Source organism: Dromiciops gliroides, chromosome 1 (genome assembly GCF_019393635.1).
Source record: "Dromiciops gliroides isolate mDroGli1 chromosome 1, mDroGli1.pri, whole genome shotgun sequence".
In the NCBI taxonomy this organism is placed as follows: Eukaryota; Metazoa; Chordata; class Mammalia; order Microbiotheria; family Microbiotheriidae; genus Dromiciops; species Dromiciops gliroides.
The window spans coordinates 30,139,481-30,164,440 of record NC_057861.1 but is presented as its reverse complement, the minus strand read 5'-3'; the positions used below and the strand labels follow the sequence as shown (position 1 = coordinate 30,164,440).

General features: G+C 43.9%; 1 protein-coding gene across 1 annotated transcript in view; it reads right to left on the bottom strand.

The window, feature by feature from the left end:
- The window catches only part of LOC122734193 (P2X purinoceptor 7-like), a 44,506-nt gene extending 19,811 nt beyond the window's left edge, over positions 1-24,695 (bottom strand). The window contains exons 1-5 of the mRNA XM_043974938.1: positions 24,472-24,695; positions 17,890-18,037; positions 13,024-13,092; positions 4,201-4,273; positions 293-389 (exon numbers count right to left, since the gene is read on the bottom strand). Of these exons, the coding sequence (XP_043830873.1) occupies positions 293-389; positions 4,201-4,273; positions 13,024-13,092; positions 17,890-18,037; positions 24,472-24,647 (563 nt within the window). The 5' untranslated portion in view covers positions 24,648-24,695. The remainder of the gene's footprint in view (positions 1-292; positions 390-4,200; positions 4,274-13,023; positions 13,093-17,889; positions 18,038-24,471) is intronic.
- Between the last annotated feature and the right edge of the window lie 265 nt (positions 24,696-24,960).

Here is a 24,960-nt window from a genome sequence, read left to right as displayed (position 1 = left end):
CTATGTGGAAGTCTCGTCTATATATTAGCTGCCTACATACTGCCACAGCTTTACCTGATCCCCTCCCCCAAATCAGACATGACCTTAGGTTCTTTTTTGTCACTGCAGGCATAGATTCAAGTGACTGGGTGATTCATTCATTCATTTGTTCACTCAACAAACGTTGATCAAGCACCGACTGTGTACCAGAGAATCCCCAGAGTTGGGAGGGATCATCTACAACAACCTGTATTTTACAATTCATCTGTTAAGATACTGGGAAAGGTGGAAGCGGATAATATTTCTTACTTACCGAGGAGCATCTCTTTCTGGTTCTACGGGGCACCAGGCAGAGACCTCACAGGTCTTGTAAGTTGCATTGTACTGCACGCATTTTCCCGTCTGAATTCCTGCAAAGGATCTCTTATGTATCATGCAACCCAACTCCCCTGTCTTAGATTGAGACATAATGAAGTTATTGAGAAAATCTTCTCTAGAGAGTCCCCATTAAGCCTAAACAGAAACACACATCAACTAGTCCAAGGAAGACCAAAAAATGCCTTTCCGTGGAGCAGTAGAAACATGAAAAGGATGAAAGTCTGTCTCGGCTCTCCTTCTACATGGCTGCCCAATCCTATTCTGTCTCCTTTGCTGGACCATCACCCATAACCCACTTTGGGTGTACTCAAAGGCTCTGTCCCAGGCCCTTCTCCCTATACCCACTCTTTCTGCTCCAGAGGTTCTTTTATTGCTGTTTTGGGGGTAATTGTATCAGGAGCTCTGTGTGTTTAATGTCTTTCTTCCGCCATCTTGGCTCTGCTCCTCTATATCCCTTCTTTCATGATCTCATCTGTTTCCATGAATTCAATGACTATCTCTATGAAGATAACTCCAAAGCTATATACCCAGCCCATGACTTCTTCCTGATTTGTGGTCGTACATCACCAAATGCCTATTGGCCATTTTCATCTGGAGGCTCCATAGGCATGTAAAACTCTACTTGTCCTAAACAGAACTCATCATCTACACACACACACACACACACACACACACGTCTAAACCTGGCATCTTTCAAATTTCTTTTGGCCCTACCCTCTTTCCAGTCACACAGGAGAAACATTGTCCCAACAAGTATGAAAAGAACTGCCACTGAGCAGTGTCAAGAAAATCCAAGGAAGAAAGAGTATCCAGATGGAGAGATTGGCCAACAATGTCAGCTGCTGCAGAGAGGTCATTAGGAGGAGAACTGCAGTAATGATATCATTGGTGACCTTGGAGAGAGCAGCCTCAATTGAGTCTTGGACTTGGGGAGTCAAATTGCAAGGGGGCTGAGGAGCGAGAGGTGAGAAAGTGGAGGCAGTGAGTGTATGTGGTGTCTTCTAGGAGCTTAGCTATGAAAAAGGAGTTTGTCATAAGGAGGCAATACCAAGGTGAAGTGAAAGTCTTTTTTAAGGATGGAAAAGATTGGGGCATGATTCTAGGCATCAGGGAAGGAGCCAGAAGATAAGGAGAGATGGCTGATGATTGTGAAGGCAATCTACCACAGGGAATGTGATAGGATCAAAGGCACAAGGAGAAGGGTTAGTGTTGGCAAGGAGAAGGGTCACCTCTTCATCAGAGACTGAAACAGAGTACAAAGTGGGGCAGGGGCGCGGAAAGGATAGTGAGGTGATTCAAAGTGTGCACTTGGCAAGGAAAAGGAGTCAGAGAGTCAGAATCAGGGGGACCAATTAGGAGGCAACTGCCTACAGTAACCATGTCACCACCTTGTTCACAGAGGTCTAATGACTCTCTCTTGTCTCTAGGTTAACATACAAACTTCTCTTTCTGGCATTTAAAGCCCATTCATGGTCTGACTCCAGCTACTTCTCCAGGCTTCTCATACATCACTCCCCTTCATGTATTCTATGTTCCAACCAAATTGTTTTACTTGCTACAGGCACAGCGCCTAACACGTTGTAAGTATTTGTTGTTTGTCCTTCATTATTATTATTATTTTTTTTTTAGTGAGGCAATTGGGGTTAAGTGACTTGCCCAGGGTCACACAGCTAGTAAGTGTTAAGTGTCTGAGGCCGGATTTGAACTCAGGTCCTCCTGACTCCAGGGCTGGTGCTTTACCACGGCGCCACCTAGCTGTGTCCTTCATTATTGAAGAAAGTGGACGATGACACTGGGGTGATGTCATGAGTTGCACTGAATTGGATTTAAGTGAGGAAGAGCTGTGCAAGGTCACCAGCCTCACTCCTTCCTCCAGAGCCCTCTGGGTCCAGTGGTGAGATATAAATTAGGATGACTGGAGATGGCCCAGGATGTTTAAGGCAATTGGGGTTAAGTGACTTGCCTAGGGTCACACAGCTAGTAAGTGTATGAGGTCAGATTTGAACTCAGGTCCTCCCGACTTCAGAGCCAGTGCTCTATCCACTGCACCACCTAGCTGACCATCATAGGTGCTTAATAAACACTTGATTGATTGATTGATATATGGCATCTATCTCTATTCCTTGGCATAAACCATCCCACTATTTCTGTAATACTTCCTACTTTTAGAATCCCTTGTTTTCTTTCCTTCCTTCCTTCCTTCCTTCCTTCCTTCCTTCCTTCCTTCCTTCCTTCCTTCCTTCCTTCCTTCCCTCCCTCCCTCATTCCCTCCCTCATTCCCTCTCTCCCTCTCTCCCTTTTTCTTCCTTCCTTTCCCTTTCTTTTTGTTTTGTGTAAATGTTGGGGCTTTGCATTTTTATTAACATTTTCCTCTCATGTGGTTTACATCTATTTATATAATCTACGTAATTGAAACAACACAAACAAAAACACATCCTTACCAACTTATTAAAATCAAATTATTAATAAAAAGCCACCTCTTATATTTGAACCCCAACTGTTAATTATACCTCCCTTAGCCCCCATTACTCTATATCTACTTTATTTTTTATTTTTATTTTTGCAGGGCAATGAGGGTTAAGTCACTTGCCCAGGGTCACATAGCTGGTAAGTTTCAAGTGTCTGAGACTGGATTTGAACTCAGGTCCTCCTGAATTCAGGACTAGTGATTTATCCACTGCATCACCTAGCTGCCCCCCCATATCTACTTTAAATATAGATTTTTTTTCTTTACTTGGGCACATGTTGTTTTCTTCAATAGAATGTAAGCTCTTTGAGGGCAGGGACTACTGACAAATACCCCAATATAAAGAAGCAACCCCTCAATCGTCCCTTTCTTCAAGGAGCTTTCCTTGACGGCATCTAGTTTAACAATAATTTAAGAATTTAACAAATTCTTATTGATTGATTGTTCATTTGAGCTTCTTCTAAAGAAAGCTCCCTGAGGTCTGGCAGTGTTTAGGAGTATTTTCTAGTGTATTGTACATTGCCCAGGTCAGTTAGGATGCTCATTCTGGTGATGGGAATGATGTGCTGCCTAGTTTTACCACAAGAGGGGGGAAAAGATGAATGTGGACTTTGCTATAGGCTGTTTCCTGAGGAGTCATTGGACGGATGGTGGTGATAAGTGATGGAAGGAAGGAAACAAGCGTTTATTAGGCACCTACTAAGTGCTTTACAAATATGATCTCATTTGATCCTCACAACAACCCTGGGAGGGAGGCAAGTGCTATTATCTTCTCCATTTTATAGTTGAAGAAACTGAGGTTAAGTGACTTGCCCAGGGTTACACAGCTAGTAAGTATCTGAGGCTGGATTTAAACTGAGGGCTTTCTGCCTCCAGGCTCAGAGCTCTACCCACAGAACCACCTAAGACAAGGCACCTGGCTCCTGCCAGAGGCTCAGATATTCTGGGAACAGTATCTTAAGACCCCTTAGCACAGTATTTCCCAATACTGACCCAAGGCTCAGGCCACTGACCGGAATACAAAAATAACCAGGCCATAAGGTGCTCCAGCTCCTCCCTCAGGCTCCTGACTGTAGACAAGCAGGGTAACCAACATTAGCCCAGGAAAGCCGTGTTCAGCTGAATCAAGGTTGTACCCTCCTGGAATATCTTTTCCCTGTCCTGAATGTCCTTCCTTGGCTACGGCTAAGTAAATCTTTTGTTAACTGCGCAATGTTCCATTGGCATCTCATTTCATTCCAATATTTAACCTAAACCACCAGGGGACTGACTGGTTTGGATCACTTATGTAATTGGGACGGGGAGACAAGTGTCGGCTTCTCACCCAGAACTCAGCTTTCCATCACACAGTCTCAGGAACTTAAAAGAACAGATACCTTTGCTCAGTGGGTCCTTCTTCCCTTTTTTACACCCCCGGTCAGTGGAACAGAGAGTCCTGCGGGTAGGGTACTGCAGAGGAAAGGACGGGACAAAATGGAGTGAGAAACCATGCTGAATTTAAAAAGTCATGGTACTAACCTTGTTAGGGATGGGGGGGGGGGTTCTTTTATCTCTCAGTTTCCTCATCTGTTAAATGGGGATGATTTTACAGAACCTCAGAGATGAAAGAAACCTCAGGGGCGATCCAGGCCAACTTGTACCCAATTAGAATTCATTCTCCCAACCTACCTGGGGAGCAGATATATTTTTTTGGTATCACCTGTCACACAGAGTTGTTGCGTAAGGAAAGTACTTTATAAGTCTTAAAATGATAGAGACATGAGCCCTTATTACGTTAAAAAAAGGGATGTCAGTCACCATGGGGCTTTATTCAGCATAGCCAGAGAGAAACCATTTGGTAGGGAGGGGGAGGTCTGGTCTAAAAAAAAAAAAAGATTCCACTGGCTTGAGGACTGAACAAGGGAGAATGGATCAAAGACTGAGCATCTCAGTGAAAGAATCAGCAGGGGATGCAGGTAGGACACCAGCCAGCAGCCTTAGCTGGCCTGAGATAATGAGGTCGGACCTGAGCTTTGTCCAGCAGAAAGGGGGAGACTTTGTTGTTTAGTCCATTAGTTGTGTCCAACTCTTCAAGACCCCTTTTGGGGTTTTGTGGCAGATACTGAAAGGGTTTGTCATGTCCTTCTCCAGCTCATTTTACATATAAGGAAACTGAGGCAAACAGGGTAAAGCAACTTGCCAAGGGTCACATAGCTAGTAAGTGAGGCCACATTTGAACTCAGGTCTTTCTGACTTCAAGGCTGGACCTTTATCCACCTTGCCACCTAGCTTTTCCCTGGGCAGCCAGAGAGACATGCAAGTGAGTTATTTAATATCTTTTTTTTGCGGGTCAATGAGGATTAAGCGACTTGCCACCTAGCTGCCCCTGAATTATTTAATCTTAATTAAAAGGTTTTCTGGGAAGGGCTTTTGGAGGTAGGATGGGCATTCACTTGTGCAAATTTTTTTTCCAGGGCAATAAGGGTTAAGTGACTTGCTCAGGGTCATACAGCAAGTAAGTGTCAAGTGTTTGAGGCCAGATTTGAACTCAGGACCTCCTGAATCCAGGGCCGGTGTTTCATCCACTGTGCCACCTAGCTACCCCAGCTTGTGCAAATTAATGTTTTTTTATGTTTTCCTCTTCATTCATTGAGAGCCTAGCAATGAATTATCCATTTCCATATGCTTGACCTTAATACAAGTCTGTTAGACTGAAAGAGATTTGAGTCTATACTTTGTAATTTTTCTGTAGAAAAAGGAGGTCCTTTGGCATGATAGAGACAGCACCAGAATATGAGTCAGAAGAGCTGGGTTTGAATCCTATCTCTGCCACTTGCCATTATCCATGTCCCTGATCCGTAAAATGAGGGGCTTGGATGAGATGACTTCTAAGACTCTACCATCATGCAAAAAAAAAAAAAAAAAGCTACCATCCCAAGTCCTGGGTTCAAATTCTGACTTATTGCCCTTGTGACCTTGGGTAAGTCATATGACTCCTCTCAGGTTTCTGTTTCCTCATGTGTAAAATACAGGGGACGGAATGTAAGCTGGTTGCAAGTAGGGATTTTTTCATTCTTTGTACTTCTATACCCAGTGCCTGGCACAACATGCTTGTTGATTGACTGACTGATTGACCAAATGACTACTCAAATTTCCTTCCTGCTCTCTTCATTATTCTAATCAGCATGCATCTAGGTTGCCCTCCCCACCATGGACCACCAACATGGGCTCAGGGAAAGCAACCTCATTTCAACAGTAACCTGAGCAAAGTTTAATGAGGGAAGTAAATTTAGCCCATGATGCATTCTAAAAGAAATTCTACAGGCAACTAGGTGATACAGTGAATAAAGCACCAGCCCTGGATTCAGGAGTACCTGAGTTTAAATCTGGCCTCAGACACTTGACACTTACTAGCTGTGTGACCCTGGGCAAGTCACTTAACCCTCATTGCCCTGGAAAAAAAGAAATTCCAAGATTCCCCAACTCTAAAATTAATAACAAAAAATTATAGTATCCAAAGACTTCAAGCTAGAAGGAACTTTGGAAGTCCCATTTCACAGATGAAGAAAATCAGCTCCTGAGAGGTTAAATGATTTGCCTAAAGTTACTTAGGGTGGCAAATAGCCAAGCCAGAATTAGAATCCAGGTCCCATGACTAAATTCCTTGCGCTTAACTCTGCACCACACATTTCTTCACTGTCAGCTATTTAGGCTGCAGGGCTCATAAGTTCATGAGCAGGATGCAAAGTGAAATGAGCAGAATCAGGAGAACATTGTACACAGTAACAGCAATATTGTATAATGATCAACTGTGAATGACAGCCATTCTAAGCAAATACAATGATCCAAGACAATTACAATGACGGAAAATGTAACTACCTCTAGAGAAAGAACTGATGGACAATGAATGCAGATTGAAGCAGACTATTTTCACTTTATTTTTTTGTGGTTTTCCCCCTTTCCGTCTTTTCCTTCTTTCACAACTTGACTAATATGGAAATATGTTTTAGATGGTTGCACATATATAACCTATATCAAATTGCTTCCCGTTTTAGGAAGAGACGAGGGGAAGGAGAAAAATTTGGAACTCAACGTTTTGTAAAAATGAATCTTTAAAATTGTCTTTGGAACTCAACATTTTGTAAAACGGAATCTTTAAAAAATGCCTTTACGTATAATTAGAAAGAATAAAATACTACCCAAAATTGGACAAAAACCTCAACTAGGTCCTTCAATTCTAAATCCCACACCCTTTCTGGTACTAATCCTGCCACTAATTATTTGCACGATCTTGGACTTAGACCCTCTGAACCTTGGCTCTCTTCTATATAAAATTGGGAAAATAATGCCTGCCTCATATGGTTAGTAGGAGGTTCAAAGGAAATAATGCAGGGTCTGTAAAAGCCATTTATAAAAGGATTTGTCTGTATAAGAGGCTATTACATTTCCTGCTGGTGATGAGAGATGGAGCGTGGGTCGCCATGCCAACAGGAAATAAATTCCAGCTTGCAAAAAGTACAGTTGCCAGGAATAAGGACCCACTTGGGGGGATGTTTCACAGTCCTTGGTGCTTCTGGGCTCAGGGATGTGCTTTCCTCTCTGGGGTCCAGCAATTATTTACCATGCTTACCAGAAATCTCTTTTATAGACTGACTCCTAAGCCTCTCTCACCTCAGGAGTGCCTTGGCAAATCAATACACAGCTCTTGCCAAAACAAGGATTGGAGCCCAAAAAGAGCCATGTGGCTTAGCTTGGCTTCGAAGCTGGAAGAGTCTCTGCTGGGAACTGAGGGAGGGAGGAAGTATTCAATGGAAGTGGCTGCCCACTTCGTCAGGAAGGTGGGGGCGGGAGACATGGAGAGAAGGAACGGTGAGCCAAGAGGAATGCCTGCGACCGACTGAGGTAGGAGAGTCAGAGGGAATGTCTGTTTGGCCGTGGGCTTGGAGAAAAAGATGCTCAGGGCTGTGGCTCCGTTAGGAAACGCAGGCCATGTGACCAGAGTGGGCACCTGCATCTCTATTCATAGTTGATAATAGCGGGCATTTAGATAGCACTTTGGGGGCACCTGGATGAGACAGTGGATTGAGTGCTGGGCTGAGAGTCAGGAAGACTCATCTTCCTGAGTTCAAATCTGGCCTCAGATACTTACTAGCTGTGTGACCCTGGGTATTTTGCCTCAGTTTCCTCATCTGTAAAATGAGCTGGAGAAAAAAAAAAGCAAACCACTCCAGTATCTCTGCCAAGAAAACTCCAAATGGGGTCAAGGAGAGTCTGACTCAACAACAACACACAGCATTTTAAGGTTTTCAAATTGCTTTATGAATATTATCTCAGTTGACCCTAGCAAATAGGAGCTGATGTTGTTTGAGGAGGAACCAAGTCCCCCTCCTCCCCAAATGTCTTCCATTGTTGCAGTTAAGCTGCCACATCAAATTCAACTAGGTTATTTACAGATCAGGAAACTGAGGCACAGAGAGTTTAAGTAACCTATCCATAGTTCACAGCTCATGTGGTGTCTGAGGGATGATTCAAACCTAGGTCTTCCTCATTCCAAGTCCAGCACTCTATCCACTGGGCCATGATTTCTTTGGGTTGAGGCATCATCTCCAGAAGACCATTGTTAAAATTCACTTACATTAAAAGGCTATTTACCTCCAGATAGAGAACTGGTGATCTGAGAGTACAGATTGAAGCACTTATTTCCTTCCTTTATTTTCTTTGCTTAAAAAAACCATGACTAATGTGGAAATGTTTTGCATGACTTCACATGTATAATGGGAACCATATTTTTTGTCCTCTCAATAGATGGGGGAGGGGTTTAAGGGAGGGGGAAACTTTGAAACTGAAACCAAAACCAATTTTTAAAAATTTTACTTACATTGCCTGTGATAGGGAATGAATGGGGAAAGAGAACATTAGCGTGGATTAGTGTGTATCATCCTATATGAATCCAGTGAGACTCCTATATGGGCTATTTGTGCCCAACCTGTGGTAGAGCCTTCTGGGCTCATATGGGTCTGATGAGTCAGACACACTGTACCTTGACCCCAACATAGTGGTGCCATTTTGGTCTTCTTCGAGAACAAAGAACAATAGCCAAACACATTAGAATTCTATAATGTTTAAATGATGAGCAGGGGGCAGCTAGGTGGCACAGCGGATAAAGCATTGGCCCTAGATTCAGGAGGACCTGAGTTCAAATCCGGCCTCAGACATGTGACACTTGCTAGCTGTGTGACCCTGAGCAAGTCACTTAACCCTCATTACCCCACAAAATATAAAAATTTTAAAAAATAAATTAGAACTTGTTAACTTGTCAAGCCCAAAGAAGGGCTGACAATAATCACCCATAACATCACTCAAAGAATCACGTGAAGAAGGTAGTGTGAGTTTTATTGTTCTCCATCTTAAAGATGAGCAACCTGAGACTTTGAGTGGTTGCAGCTACCCATTAGCCACTGTCCCAGTCAAACTGGCCTTTTCATTGTCTCCCATAACTCATCATTTCCTAGGCTACCCCTCAGGCCTGGAATACATTCCTTCCTTACCACTTACCCAGGATCACACAGCTAGTAAGTGTCAAGTGCTTAAGGCGGGATTTGAACTCAGGTCCTCCTGAATCTAGGGCCAGTGCTTTATCCACTGCACCACCTAGCTGCTCCCTCAAGTGCTGCTTCTTCTTTTTTTTTTGGGGGGGGCAGGCAATGGGGGTTAAGTGACTTGCCCAGGGTCACACAGCCAGTAAGTGTCACATGTCTGAGGCCAGACTTGAACTCAGGTACTCCTGAATTCAGGGCAGGCGCTCTAACCACTGAGCCATCTAGCTGCCCCTCAAGTGCTGCTTCTTACAGGAAGCTTCTTCTCATCTCCCAGCTGCTAGTACCTCTCCTTAGAAATTATCTTGTCTTCTTTTTATATTTTTATATCTAATTTTTCTTTTCATATTTTCATTTTTTATATGTTATATTCGATATTTGATTTTCTATATATGTGTTGTTTCCCCCTAGGAGAATGTAGACAAGCAGAGCATGCTTCATGTTTTTTGTTTGTATCCCCACTGCTTAATACAGTGCCTGGCACATAGTAGGCACTTACTAAATGTTGAACAAATACATTGAATGAACAATCACATAGTTATCTAAGGCAAGATTCAACCCCAAATCTCCTGCCTTTAAGGCAAGTGTTCTATCCGCTATTCTGGATACAGAGCATGTACCAAAAATTGTTACTACAAGTAGGGGATAAGGGAAATAGGAAGAGAAGGAAAGAAACTTCAAAAGGACTGGCTTTGGAAACATAGAAAGTAGGTCTGAATTATGGCTCTGCTACTGATGAACTGTGTAACTTGGGCAATTCTCTTAGTTTCTCTGAGACCTTGGTTATTAGTATGTCCAATGGGTATAATAAACAATATCTTTACTGGCCAAACTATAGGGCTTTTGTGGGGATCAAATAAGAATGGACAGAAAGGTGGCTGAGTAGATAAAGCACTGGCCCTGAAGTTGGAAGGACCTGAATTCAAATGTTACCTCAGACACTTACTAGCTGTGTGACCCTGGGCAAGTCACTTAACTTTGATTGCCTTAAACATCCAGGGCCATCTCCAATTGTCCTGGTGTATATCTTGCCACTGGACCCAGATGGCTCTGGAGGAGAGAGTGATGTTGGTGCCTTGCACATCCCTCCCTCACTTAAATCCAATTTACTACCTGATGTCATGGTCCTCTTGGAGAATGAAGAACAAACAACTTTATAAATGAGAAAAAACCTCATTCTACCATTTTGCCTTGGTTCAATATGTGACCATGGACAAGTTGCTAAGCATCTCTGAGCCTCACTTTAATGTTGTAAAAATCCACCCCCTCCACTCCATAAATTACTTTGTATTTAATTATCTGTGCCCATACCCCCAGTAGAATGAAAACCACTTGAGGGCAGGGACTTTTCCCATTTTTGTCTTTGTATACAGTGTCTTATATATATTAGGTGCCTATTAAATGTTTGCCGAATCCATGAAATAGGGTTAATAAGACTGATGTTGGCCATCCCAGCAATGTTACAGAAAAAATGTGTTGTCAAACTTAATGCAAATCAAGAAATGTAATTCGAGTTGGGAACTGGGAAGGACTTTAATGATCCCCTTATCCAACCTTTCATTTTACAGATTGTGGAAACTGAGACCCAGAAAAGCAAAGCAACTGCTCTGTGGTCACAAGGGCCAGGCTGTAAAAAGGAAAACTGTCAAGGACAAGGACAAGGACAAGTAGGGAATGTTCCAGAGTCCCTTTTGATTCTGGATTGAGTGATGTATCTCTGCTACGGGTGGCAGAGTCAGGATTTGAACCCATGTCCTTTAATTCCAAAGCCAGGGCTCCATTTATTTCAGCACATTGAACAATTAGGGGACAGAGGAATGGACTCTGAAAAACTGGCTGCTAGACCTGGCTCTGCTGATAACTAGTCATGCCACCTTGAGAAGGTCACAGACACTTTGTGCTTTAATTTCCTCACCTACAAAATGGGGGTGAGAATGCCAGCTCTGTTTCTGGGTCGCTAGGTGGCGCCGCAGTGCATAAAAGCACCTAGTCCAAAGTCAGAAAGTCATCTTTCTGAATTCAAATCTGGCCTCTGACACTTAGTAGCTGGGTGACCCTGGGCAAGTCACTTAACCCTGTTTGTGGAAAGGGAGGGATAACATTTGGAACCCAAACTTTTTTTCAGGGCAATGAGGGTTAAGTGACTTGCCCAGGGTCACACAGCTAGCTAGTTAAGTGTCAAGTGTCTGAGGCTGGATTTGAACTCAGGTTCTCGTGAATCCGAGGCCAGTGCTTTATTCACTGCGCCACCTAGCTGCCCTTCGAACTTTTTTTAAATGAATGTTTAAAAAATGTCTTTCTGTGTAACTGGAAAAATAAAATACTATTTAAAATAAAAAATAACAAACAAAAAAAAAATCCTGTTTGCTTCAGTTTCCTCCTCAAATGAGCCAGAAAAGGAAATGGCAAACCACTCCAGTATCTTTTCCAAGAAAACCCTAAACAGGGTCATGAAGAGTCAGACCTGACTGAAACAATTGAACAACAACTCCCTCAAAAGCTTGTAGGGAGGGGCAGCTAGGTGGCGCAGTGGATGGAGCACCGGCCCTGGAGTCAGGAGTACCTGAGTTCAGATCCGGCCTCAGACATTTGACACTTACTAGCTGTGTGACCCTGGGCAAGTCACTTAACCCCAATTGCCTCACAAAAAAAAAAAAAGCTTGTAGGGAGGCTCAAATGAGATAATGTTTGTCCAAGTGCCTCGCAAAGTCTAAAGTGGCATCAGAAGCATGGGGCTCAACCAATCAACCAGTTGGCCTTTATGAAACACCTACTGTGTGACAGAGCTGGAATGAGCATTGGGGTACAAAAGAAGGGCAAAAGAGTCTCTGCTTCAAGGTACGATCAAATGAGGAGGTAACATATAAATAACTAGGTCCATATATGACATACAGAGTGGATGAAAAGCAACCTTAGAGAAGAATTTACTATCATCTGGAAGGAGCAGGAAAGTCTTCCTACAAAGGTTGGTTCTTGATCTGAGTCTTGAAGGAAGACAGAGAGTTTAAGAGGCAGGGGTGAAGCAACAGAAAATTGCAGGCATGTATCCACACACCCAGAAATAGTGTAGCTCTGGCCTTTGGAGAAGGAAGAGGGCAAATGTAGTCTGCCAGCTCCTCCCCCTCCACCCTGCCCCCCGACTATAGCACACTTGGACTCGAATAATTAGAGTGGCCGCATCGTAGAGTGAACAGAATTTGGACTTGGGGTTAGGAAGACTTGGGTTCAAATCCTCCATCAGATTCTTACTGTGTGACTCCCGGTAAGATATGTAACCTCTCTGTGCCTCAGTTTCTTCATCTATAAAAATAAGGGGGTTAGCCTAAGCCTGGGAAGACCCTTCCAGCTCTATTCAATGTTCCAGTGATGTAGGAGGACTGGTAGATGCTGGGTTCTTTGCATCTTCAGGATTAACACTCTGGGTCCTTAACAGCAATCCTTAATGTGGCCCAACATTCACTTTGCCCAGTGAATTCCTTCCAGCCTCCAATTACCCTCATCCCCTAGCCTCCAACCTGAAAATGCAACATGCAGAGAGATGTCTCTCCATCGGGCTGTAAGACAGGCCTATGCATGATGTGGCATCTGCCATCCCCACTCCTAAAACTCAGAACACTCCCTTACCTCGGGGCAAAGTTCTTGTGTCTGGCCTTCTGTAGATATGAAGTTAGTCATCACAAAGAATGAGTTTCCCTGGAGAGGAAGGAGAGAGAAGAACACAGGACTTTCAGTGAGATGAATAATCTCCCTCAAATTGATCTTCTCTGTCATATTAGGAGCGCCACTTCTTATGTTCTCTTCCATCTCCATGGCCGGCCCTTTCTTCATCCCCAGGGGCCTCTAAGTAGACTGTCTTGCCTCCTACTCTACTTGAGATTAAGGCCACCCATCATGAAGTCCCTCATCTCATAGAATCATGGGGATCATAGATTTAGAAGGGATCTTGGAGGTCAAGCCCTCATTTTGCTGATGAAGAAATTGAAGCACAGAATTTCTAAGAGATTTTCCCAGGGTCTCACAGCTAGTACTAGTGTCCAAGATATGAATTTGATTCCAAACTCAAAATATCAAAATCCCTTTGTGTCTTCAGGCATCCTGTCCTTTGCTTCAGTCTCTAGGGTGACATTTTTCTTAGTCAAGGTAACATCTCCTCTACCACACACACACACACACACGCACGCACGCACGCACGCACGCACACTACTTTCTTCTGTTGACTGTCCCCTCATATCTCTCCTAGAAGATTGTATCCTCACTTATTCCCTTTCTTTCTCATCTTCAATCTCTCCCTATCTAATGGCTTCTTCCCTCACATACCTTAAAAAAAAAAACCCTCATCTGACATTGGTCTACATCCCCTCAGGCTATGGTCCCAAATCTTCCTGCTCTTCATCTCTAACCTCCTAGGAAGAATTATTTTGCTGTCTCTACTTTGTCAGTAACCATTCACTTCTTAGCCCTGAGTAGAAGCCCTCTGAAGTCCCTTCTGCCTTCTAGGTCTGACCCTATACATCTGTAATTAGGACCCTTACAACTAACAGAACTGCTTTTGTAAAGGTTACCAGAACAGATAGGTGGTGCAGTAGATAGAAAGCTGGGCCTGGAGTCAAGAAGATTAATCTATGGGGCAGCTAGGTGGCACAGTGGATAAAGCACCAGCCTGGATTCAGGAGGACCTGAGTTCAAATCCAGTCTCAGACACTTGACACTTACTAGCTGTGTGACCCTGGGCAAGTCACTTAACCCTCATTACCCCGCAATAATAATAAAAAAAAGACTCATCTACCTAAGTTCAAATCTGGCCTCAGACACTTCCTAACTGTGGGACTGTGGGCAAGTCACTTAACTCTGCCTCAGTTTCCTTATCTGGAAAATGATTTGGAGAAGGAAATGGCAAACCAATATCTTTGCCAAGAAAACCCCAAATGGGGTCATGAAGAGTCAGACTTGAACAACAGCAATAAAAACCCAGAATAGTATGGTGGAACAGAAAGGATGCTGGGTTTTAAAGTAAGAGGATCTATGGTTCCATGACCCCATGATCTGCACGCCAATCCTTGCTCTCCTACTGGTCTGACCTTGGGTAAGTTACTTGGACTCTCTGTCACTTGGAATATCCTGTTGAATTCTGGGTATGACCATTTAAGGACATTGATAAACTGGAAGAGGGTTGACAAGGTGAGAAAGAACCTTAAGTCCGTGACACATGAGGACCAGGGATGAAAAGAACTGGGATGTTTAGCCAGGAGAAGCCTGGGGGGCATTATAACCATCTTCAAGTATCTGAAGATCTGACATGTAGGACCTTTCTCCTTCCTTCCTTCCTTCCTTCCTTCCTTCCTTCCTTCCTTCCTTCCTTCCTTCCTTCCTTCCTTCCTTCCTCCCTCCCTCCTCCCTTCTTCCTTCTCTCCCTCCTTCCCTTATTCCTTCTTTCCTTTCCTCCCTCCTTCTGCTATAGTGAGGCTTCCTTCATGCATGGGTTATGCCAAAAGGCCAATGAGGTGTTCTCCAATGCTCAAAATCTCTGCTTCTCTGGATCATCAATATTCAATCATTTTTCAATAGCCTGTCATTTGCTGGGTACTATCTGCCCATTCTATCTCCATAACATTTCTGGCATTGATTTCCATCTCTCTACCCATATGGCCACTCATCCCTTCTATCTGATTTATTACAGTGGCTTCTTAATTGGTTTCCCAGCTTCTAGACTTTCCTTTCACCAATCCCCCGCACAATTGCTAAATTAATCTTCCTAAGGTACAGATCTGAGCATGTCACTAACCTGCTAAAACAACAAAAAAAAACTGCATGCAGAGCCCTAGTGCCTCTGGATTCAATATGAACCCTTTAGCCTGACATCTGAGGGCTGCTGCAGTTAGCACCAATTTATGCTTGCTAAAAGGCAGCGGGGCACAGGAGATGGGACATTGCTCTCAGAGTCAGGAGGACCTGGATTCAGATTCCATCTCAGATGCCAGTTGTTCAATTCAAGGCAAGTTATTAAACTGTCTTTGTCTCAGTTTCCTTATCTGACCCTGTAGTCAAGGGGACCTGGGTTCAAATCCAACCTCAGACACTTATTAGCTGTGTGACCCTGGGCAAGTCGACTGAATTGCTATTTTCCTCAGTTTCCTCAACTATAAAATGGGAATAACAATAGTGCCTACTTTGCAGCATGATGGTGAGGATCAAAAGAGAGAATATTTGTAAATTGCTTGGCACTGTCCCGGGCATGTATTTGGTCCAAAATAAATGCTTTTTTCCTTTCTTCCTTCTTTTCATCTTTCCTCCCTTTCTTCCTTCCTCCTTTTTGACTTTCTTTCCCTCCTTTCTTTTTCTTTCCATTCTTCTTTCTCTTTTTCTTTCCTCTCTTTCCTTCTCTCCTTCCTTCCTTCCCTCCCTCCTTCTTTTCTTCCTCCCTCCTTTTTTCCTTCCTTCATTTTGTTACCTTCTTCATTTCTCCTTTCCTCCCTCTCTCCTTCCTTCCTTCCCTCCCTCCCTCCTTCTCTTCTTTCTTCCTTCCTTCCTAATGGGGGAGTTTAACTCACTTACCTCTAAGATCCCTACCAGCTCTAAATCTTTGATCCTCCAATACTTTTGGGGAAGGGAAATGAGGGTTAAGTGACTTGCCTAAGGTCACACAGCCAGTAAGTGTCAAGTGTCTGAGGTCGGATTTGAACTCAGGTCCTCCTGAATCCAGGGCTGGTGCTTTATCTACTGCAGCACCACCTCGCTGCCCTCTCCAATACTTTCTAGACTTATTTCACATTATTCCCTTTCACACACTCCATTTTCCAGCCTACCTGGACCATTTTCCCAAGCTCCTTATTCCATCTTATATCTTCCTACATCCTCCCAAGCCTTATGTCTAGAATACCCTCCTTCCTCAATTCTGTCCCCCAATCCTTATTGTCCTTCAAGGTTCAGTTTAGGAATCCTCCTGCCTCCCCCCCCCGCCCCCCCCACACAGGGGCCAGTGTGTACACCCTCCTCAATCCCACTTTATTTACTTAGCTGTGTACCTGTTATACCCTCCCAAGTTCCTCAAAGGTAAGGGCAGTCTTTTTTTTGTCTTTGTATCCCCAGCACCTCATAAGTGCTTTGCACACAGTCAGTGCTTGATGAATGTTATATTGGATTGGATTGAATCGAACATCAGTGGGGCTCACGCATTAGGATCTGGTTCTTGAATCACCCAATTACAGACTTTCAGAGTTAGAAGGGACTTCCCAAACCATTCATTATAGCCTATACCTAACCAGGTACAGACTGGAATCCCTTCTTCTTTTTTTTTTTTTTTAAGTGAGGCAATTGGGGTTAAGTGACTTGCCCAGGGTCACACAGCTAGTGAGTGTTAAGTGTCTGAGGCCAGATTTGAACTCAGGTACTCCTGACTCCAGGGCTGGGGCTTTATCCACTGCGCCATCTAGCCGACCCAACTGGAATCCCTTCTATATCTTTGACCTTGCTTAAAGCCCTCAGGGGTGGGGTGGGGACCCCTAGCCTTTAGAAGCAGCCCTTTCCTCTTTGGGATAGCTTCTGTCTTTCTATATTTCCATTACACATTGGGGGGGAAACTTTCCCTTAGACCAATCCCAAATTTCCCTCTTTGCAGCCTCCAACCATTGTGCCTACCTCTGCCTTTTGGGGCCAATCAGAACAGGTCCAATCCATCTCCAAACACTCGGAGAGAGCCATCAAGTCCCTCCTACACACTCCCCAAGAGTTCTCTTACTCAGGGTAAATAATCCCACTTCCTTCCACTAGGTCCTTATATGGCTTGAACTTGAGGGCCTTCATCATTCTGGTTTCCATCACTCAGATGCTCTCTGGCTAATTAACATCCTCCCTAAAATGTGGTACTCAAAACCAAAACTCTAGATGTGATTTGACCAGGATAGGCCACAGTGGAATTATCTCTTCCCTGGGTCTGGATACCATGTCCCTCGATATGCCCATCAATTTGTATTTGCTTTCCTGTCTATCTCATGCTGGTGACTCACACTGAGTTTATAAGCCATGAAGACACACAGGTTTTTAAAAAATTTAATAATTTAATAAACATTTATTAAATGCCCACTGTATGCCAGGCACTTTACAAATATTATTTCATTTGAGCTTCGCTTCCTGGGAGAGAAGTGCTAATCATTATCCTCATTTTATAGGGGAAAAGACTGAGGTGAAGTGACTTGCCCAGAGTCATACAGCTAGTAAATATCTGAGGTCAGATTTGAACTCATCTTCCTAACTCCAGGTCCAGGGCTCTATCCACTGTACCACTTAGCTGCCCCAGATCTTTTTTGCTGAAATTCAGCTGTAACCATGTCTCTTTCATCTTTTATTTATGAGGTTATTTTTCATGAGGTTTTTTTTTTAACCTTAAGTTAGGATGTCCATGCTCCCACGCCACATGGGAGGGGAGGAGTTCTTGGGAATATGGCAAAGAAAGGTATCTCTCTGCCCTTTACACTCTGGGGCAGGGACACTCACCTGCAAAGGAAATGTGTAATCAGCTGTGTCCAACACTCTCGTCTTGGCATTCCCATCCTTCACCTCTGCTATGCCTTTCACTTTGGTTTGCACTGAGCTGATGAGGGGTTCTTTCCGCTGATACAGTTTGTCACTCACCAGGACCAAGCTAAATGTGGCAAGAAAAAAAAAAGGCCTAAGAGCTTGCTTTTCAAGCCCCTGAACTCATTGTCCTAACCCATCCTTTTTCTTTTTCTTTTTTTTTGGGGGGGGGTGGGCAATGAGGGTTAAGTGACTTGCCCAGGGTTACACAGCTAGTAAGTATCAAGCGTCTGAGGCCGGATTTGAACTCAGGTCCTCCTGAATCCAGGGCCGGTGCTCTATCCACTGCACCACCTAGCTGCCCCCTAACCCATCCTTAATGGATGAAGCCCTGCCTCTGAAAAGAGAGAGGAGGGGAAAAGAAAGGGAGAGAAAGGAAAATTCCAGGCTAGAAAAATGGAATTAAATCCTCTCCTTTTTTAGCCACAAACACTCAGAATCTGTACTGTATGCCACACTGTCATCCAGGCTTTGCCCTAGATACTGCCAGGACACTGGCTAAATATTTTGTTTAGGATTATTGGCAGAGATTGAGAAGAGGATGTATAAGAATAAGCCCCCATCCTGCCCTTGACCAAACCAGGCCCTCTCTATCTAGTTCTGGTCTCCCATCCACCCTGAGTTCCTAGCACAAATCAGAGATAGATAAGAGCATACTCATTGACAGAAGAAATGAATTCAGTTCATCAAGCATTAATTAAGTGCTTCTGTGTGTTGGGTACTGTGCTAGATGCTTAGGCTGAAAAAAAAAATGAAAGGAGCATGCTACAGGAAGGACACCACATGTGCACAAAAATGTCACACACACACACACACATATATGTATGTATACTTTCAAATCATATTAAGTAATTCCAAGTGGGAGAGAGGGTTCATCATAGGAGATCAGGATAGGTTTTCATGTAGGAGGGTGCACCTGAACTGTGTTTTGAAGGAAACTAGAGCAGAAGTGGAAAGGGAATACACTCTGTCCCTCACACTAACTGAGGTCCCTCCTTCCCTCCTTCCCTCCTTCCCTCCCTCCTTCCTTCTTTCCTTCTTCTCTTCCTTCCTTTTCCTTTCCTTCCTCCTCTTCCCCCTGCCCTTTCCTTTCCTCTCCTCCTCCCATTTCCTTCCTTCATTTCCTCTCTCCTTCCTTCCTTTTTTTTTTCTTTCTTTTTTTTTTTTAGTGAGGCAATTGGGATTAAGTGACTTGCCCAGAGTCAGGGTCACACAGCTAGTAAGTGTTATGTGTCTGAGGCTGGATTTGAACTCAGGTACTCCTGACTCCAGGGCTGGTGCTCTATCTACTGCGCCACCTAGCTGCCCCCCTTCCTTCCTTCTTTTCCTTCCTCTCTTCCTCCCTTTCCTTCCTTCCCTTCCTCCTTTCTTCTTTCCTCTCTTTCCTTCCTTCTTCTTTTTCTTACTTCCTTTTATTCCTTCTTTCCTTCCTTCTTCCCATCCTTTCCTTTCTTCATTCCTTCTTTCCTCCTCTTCCTCTCTCCCCCATTTCCTTCCTTCTTCTTTTCCTTACTTCCTTTTCTTCCTTCTTCCCATCCTTTCCTTCCTTCTTTCCTCCTTCCCTTCTTCTCTTCATCCCTTTCCTTCCTCCCTTCCCTCCTTCCTTTCCTTCCTCCTTTCTTCCTTCCTTCCTTCCTTCTTCTCTTCCTTCCTTCCTTTTCTTCCTTCTTCCCATCCTTCTTTCCTTCCTCTCTCCCTCCCTTTCCTTCCTTCCTTTTTCTCTTCCTTCCTTCCTCCCTTGGTTCTTCATTCCTTCCTTCTTCCCTCCCTCTGTCCCAATGCTATTGAAGGAAAAACATGGGCTCCTGAGGACCTTGATATCCTGAGATAAAATGGAAAGAAGGCAAGAACAGGCTTTTTTGAGGCACGAAGAGACAGATCTGCATTCATGGGGAAAGCGGGAGCCTGGGGCCAGGGTGGTACTTCTCTTTCTCTAATTCAGCAGCTGCCCTAAGCACCAGCCTTCCCCAATCTCCTCTTTTTTTCACCAGTTCTCCTTATAAACCTAAAAGCCCTTTAAAAATAAGTTATTACTGGGGCAGCTAGGTGGTGCAGTAGATAGTGCACCAGCCCTAGATTCAGGAGGGCCTGAGTTCAAATCCATCCTCAGACACTTGACACTTACTAGCTGTGTGACCCTGGGCAAGTCACTTAATCCCAATTGCCTCACCAAAAAAAAAAAATGTTATTACAGATGGAAGCCTAAAAGGGACCTCAGAGACCAATTCCCTTATTTTACAAATGAGGAAAGTGAGGCCCAGGGAGATGAAGTAATTTAACTAAGATCCAAGGATCACAGATTTAGAGCTGGAAGGGACTTGGGGACCATTTAGTCCAACCCCCTCATTTTACAAGGGAGGAAACCGAGACCCAGAGAGGTTAAGTGACTTGTCCAAGGTCACACCGGGAGTAAACAATACAGTCAGGATTCTAATCCAGATTGTCTGGTTGCAAAGCAACCATTCTTCTTCCGAGGCTGTTCTGTCTCTTGTTTCTCTGTCACCCTGCTCTGGCTGCCAGAGCAGCTTTCTCTGTCTCCATGGAATTTCCAAGAAGCAGAAAGAGGTATTTGGAGGAGCTAGAACAAGTCAGAGAATCTCAATAGATACTGCAAATATTCCGTGACTGGATAGGAGAGGATCATGGCTTATTCAGGGAGCTTTTTCTCTCTTTTAATAAAAGATGAAAGTTTAAAAAAAATAATAATAATAACAAAAGGGACAGCTAGATGGCGCAGTGGATAGAGCACTGGCCCTAGAGTCAGGAGTACCTGAGTTCAAATCCGGCCTCAGACACTTAACACTTAACTAGCTGTGTGACCCTGGGCAAGTCACTTAACCCCAATTGCCTCACTAAAAAAATAAAAAAACAAATAACAAAAACTTACTTTTTCTTCTTCCCATATCCCCATTAGAAGGAAGGAAGGAAAAGAAAAACAAAGAAACAAAGAAAGAAGAAGCCAGAGGTCCTTTTCAAAAAGTACTGTCAAGAGGAAGAATTTAGGACCAAAGAAGATATATAAAGCAAAACAAAATGTAAAACAGATAATTTTGATTATATAAAATCAAAAAGGTTTTGCACAAACAAAACTACTCTAACCAAGTTTGTAAGGGAAGCAGAAAACTGGGAAAGAATTTTTGAAACAAGTATTTCTGATAAAGGTTTCATTTCTCAAATATATAGAGAACTGAATCAAATTTATAAAAATACAAGTCATTCCCCAATTGGTAAATTGTCAAAGGATATGAACAGGCAGTTTTTGGACATAGAAATCAAAGTTATTTAAAATCATATGAAAAAATGATCACTACTGATCAGAGAAATACAAATGAAAATAACTCTGAGATATCACCTCACATCTATCAGAGCAGCAAATATAACCAAAAAGTAGAATGCAATTCCTTAAAGACAGGGGCTATTTCCCTTTCTCTGTGTGTTTGTATCCTCATAGTTTATGTATCACAGTGATTGTCACAAAGTTGTTGGGGCAACTAGGTGGCACAATGTATAGAGCACTGGCCCTGGAGTCAAGAGGAGCTGAGTTCAAATATCACCTCAGACACTTGCTAGCTGTGTGACCCTGGGCAAGTCACTTAACCCCAATTGCCTTAAAACATCCAGAGCTATCTGCAGTCATCCTATGTATATATTGCCACTGGACCCAGATGGTTCTGGAGGAGAGAGTGAGGTTGGTGACCTTGCACAGCCCTCCCTCAATTAAATCTAATTCAGTGCAAGTCATGACATCACCCTGATGTCATGGTCCTCTTCAAGAACGAAGGACAAACAACGACATAGTTGGCACTCAATTCATGCTAATTAAATTGAATTGAATTATTCCTCCCTCCTAGGCCTATTTCTGGACTCCCCAGTCTGTGTAGCTGGGCTCCTGCTGCTACAGGTTCCCAACATTAACTAGGGAAACAAAATGACCTGGTGAAAAGAGCAGTGGATTTGGCTTCAGATGACGTAGGTTCAAATTCCTGTTCTGCTACTTACTATCTATGTGGCCTTAGAAAGATAAATTGACTTCTCTGAACCTCACTTTTCTCATATGAAAAATAAGAAGGTTGGACTAAGGTCCCTTCCTGTTCTGGATGAGTGATCCTATGACCCCTTGCCCCCTATTGCCACAACTCCACAACACTGGTCTCCAATCCTCCGAGACCTCCTTTTATTTCCTGATGCTTGGACCTGCTCTGATGGGCTTCCCCTCTGGCGATGCTGTCTGTTCTCCTGGTCTGACTGCAGATAAATCATTCATAGGATAGCCTGGGGCTTCCCACTATGACGAGCTGCATTCATAAAGCAGGGAATGGTACCTAGGACACCCTACCTTTGAATAGTGTTACTGGGAGCAATAGAGCTAAAGGTGTTTCCCCCTCCCTAAAAGTGCCCACTTACCCTGTTGAGTAGGTGTATTCTACATATTCCCCCAGGAGTGTGTTGAATGGATGGAGAGATGGAGGGATGGATGGATGGATGGATAGATGGTTAGAACAGATATGATGGATGGATGGATGGATGGATGGATGGATAGATGGTTAGAACAGATATGATGGATGGATGGATGGATGGATGGATAGATGGTTAGAACGGATATGATGGATGGATGGATGGACGGATGGATGGATAGATGGATGGATAGATGGTTAGAACAGATATGATGGATGGATGGATGGATGGATGGATGGATGGATGGATGGATGGATAGATGGTTAGAACAGATATGATGGATGGATGGATGGATGGATAGATGGATGGATAGATGGTTAGAACAGATATGATGGATGGATGGATGGATAGATGGTTAGAACGGATATGATGGATGGATGGATGGATGGATATGATAGATGTAGTAGATGGACATTATGGATGGATACAATAAATAGATACAATGGATGGATGGATAAATGGATTGAATGGGATGGATGGATATGATAGATGGATACAGTGGATTGGCTATGGTGGATGGCTATCAATAGATTTAATGGATAGATGGGTGGGTGGGTGGGTGGGTGGATGACCCATTCTTTCTTAGAAATGCTTGATTTTCATAATCTCTCTGAGCAGAAATTAGAATAAAATAGAAATTTGGAACTAAAAGTTGCCTTAGTGATATCAACCACACCCCCTCATTTTCGAAATGGGAAAAATGAATCCCAGAGAGAAATGAATTCTCCAATCCTCAGCACTAGTTAGTGGAAGAGCTGGAACTATAACCCGCATCACAGACTTCTAGATTTAGAGCTGGAAGGGGCTTCAGAGGCCATTTAATCCAAACCCTGCCCTCTCATTTTACAGAGGAGTAAACTGAGTCACAGGGAGACTTTGCCCAGAGTTCAGATGAGAACCCAGGTCCTCTGACAACAGAACAACATGTCCTTAATCCCACATTCATTCCATTTCACTGGGCAGGTTGATTTCTGTATTGGCTGAAGGCAATCCCAGCAGATGTTGGGAGCCAACTAAAACCACAAGATCCTGGTAGAACTGGAGAGGGGAGTTTTCAAATCTCTTCCCTCCGCCTTGTTTTTCTCCACCTCTTCTCCCAGTGTACTTATACACTGCCCATCAGATTTCAGTCTTCTAAGAACCTAATCACGCTTCCAGATTTCTTAGACAAAGGCATCCCTACCAGCTACTCCGTCCTAGCAGGGCAAGAGACCCCCTGAAAGAACAGGATCCCTTTCCACAGAAACCTGTTGCTTTTGCAATGAACAAAGAGCAAGTGGGACCTTCTGGCAATCTCAACATTCTGCTCGCCCAAGCTTGTCATAAGTTGGCAGAGACTCCCGCTGTTTATCAGTGGAGGGAATCCAGCCTGAAAGCCCTATCTCTCCCATAAATCTTGAGTGTTTTCCAGAATCTTCCCATAATTATATAGTAGCAGCACAGATCTAGACCTAGAAAGGACCCTCAGAAGCCAATTGGTCCAACTCTCTCTTTTTACAGATGAGGAAACTGAGGCCCAGGGGATTTAGTGTCTTTCGGGGTCACATAAGTAATCAGCACCAAAGGTGACTGATATTTGAGCCGAGGTTTTATCCTCGTACCATAGGTGTAGAGCCGGAATGAACCTTCAAGGCTATCTGGTCATTTTTGATAGACGTGGAAACTGAGGCCCAAGAAGCTTCAGAGATTAGTGCCAAGTCACATAGCTAGTAAGTATCAGAGGAGAAATTTGAAGCCAGGCCCTCTGACTCCATAGTTAAAGCTCTTTCTAGTGCCCCAGAGTGTTTTGTTCTGTGGCTTCTTTCTGACTCATCCACGATAAATCAAAAGTGTCATGCCCAAATGCCCACCAAACCTTTTATTGGCAGTCTCTTGGTACCACTCTCTTCCTCCCAAATGATAACGGCCAGTGGAAAGATGGGTGGGGATGGAGTACCACCCACGGTGGAGGGACAGAGAAGAAATGTATTACTTGGGGACAGGGTGGGGTGGAGGGTTAGGGGTGGAGTTGTTAGCCAAAGAAGAAAGTGGTTCTATCTGGCTTACCAAACATAGAGGAAGACTATCAGACAGAGGGTCCATCTTATAGTTCCATAGGTCATGCTTTGCATGCGGATGACCTTGGCTGTCTCATACTTGCATAAATCTCTCCAGCTGCAGCAGGGGCACATGGCTGGTAGCAGGCGTCCTCCGGCTCCTGAGGAAGAGCTCACAGATGGCATTCAGCCCAAGAGGATCAGAAGACAGGGAACATTCTGGTTTTGAAGAGGAGCTCATCACTTTCATTTCCTCCAACCACAGGAAAGGGGAGGCGGAGCTGGGCAAAGGCAGCCCACGTGGTCATAGCTGGGGGGGACGGGGGGGGGGGGGAGGCGGGAAGAAATGGGATAAAAAAGAAAAGGAAGTCTTTCCCTTCCTGACAGGCAAAGTACTCCCCTTCCCCCTCCCACCTTGCCCCAACTCCACCCCCAGAAGTCTGCACAAAGATGGTGTTCAGGGGAATGGCATTTTTGAAATTCCCTCATTCTGCTTTGA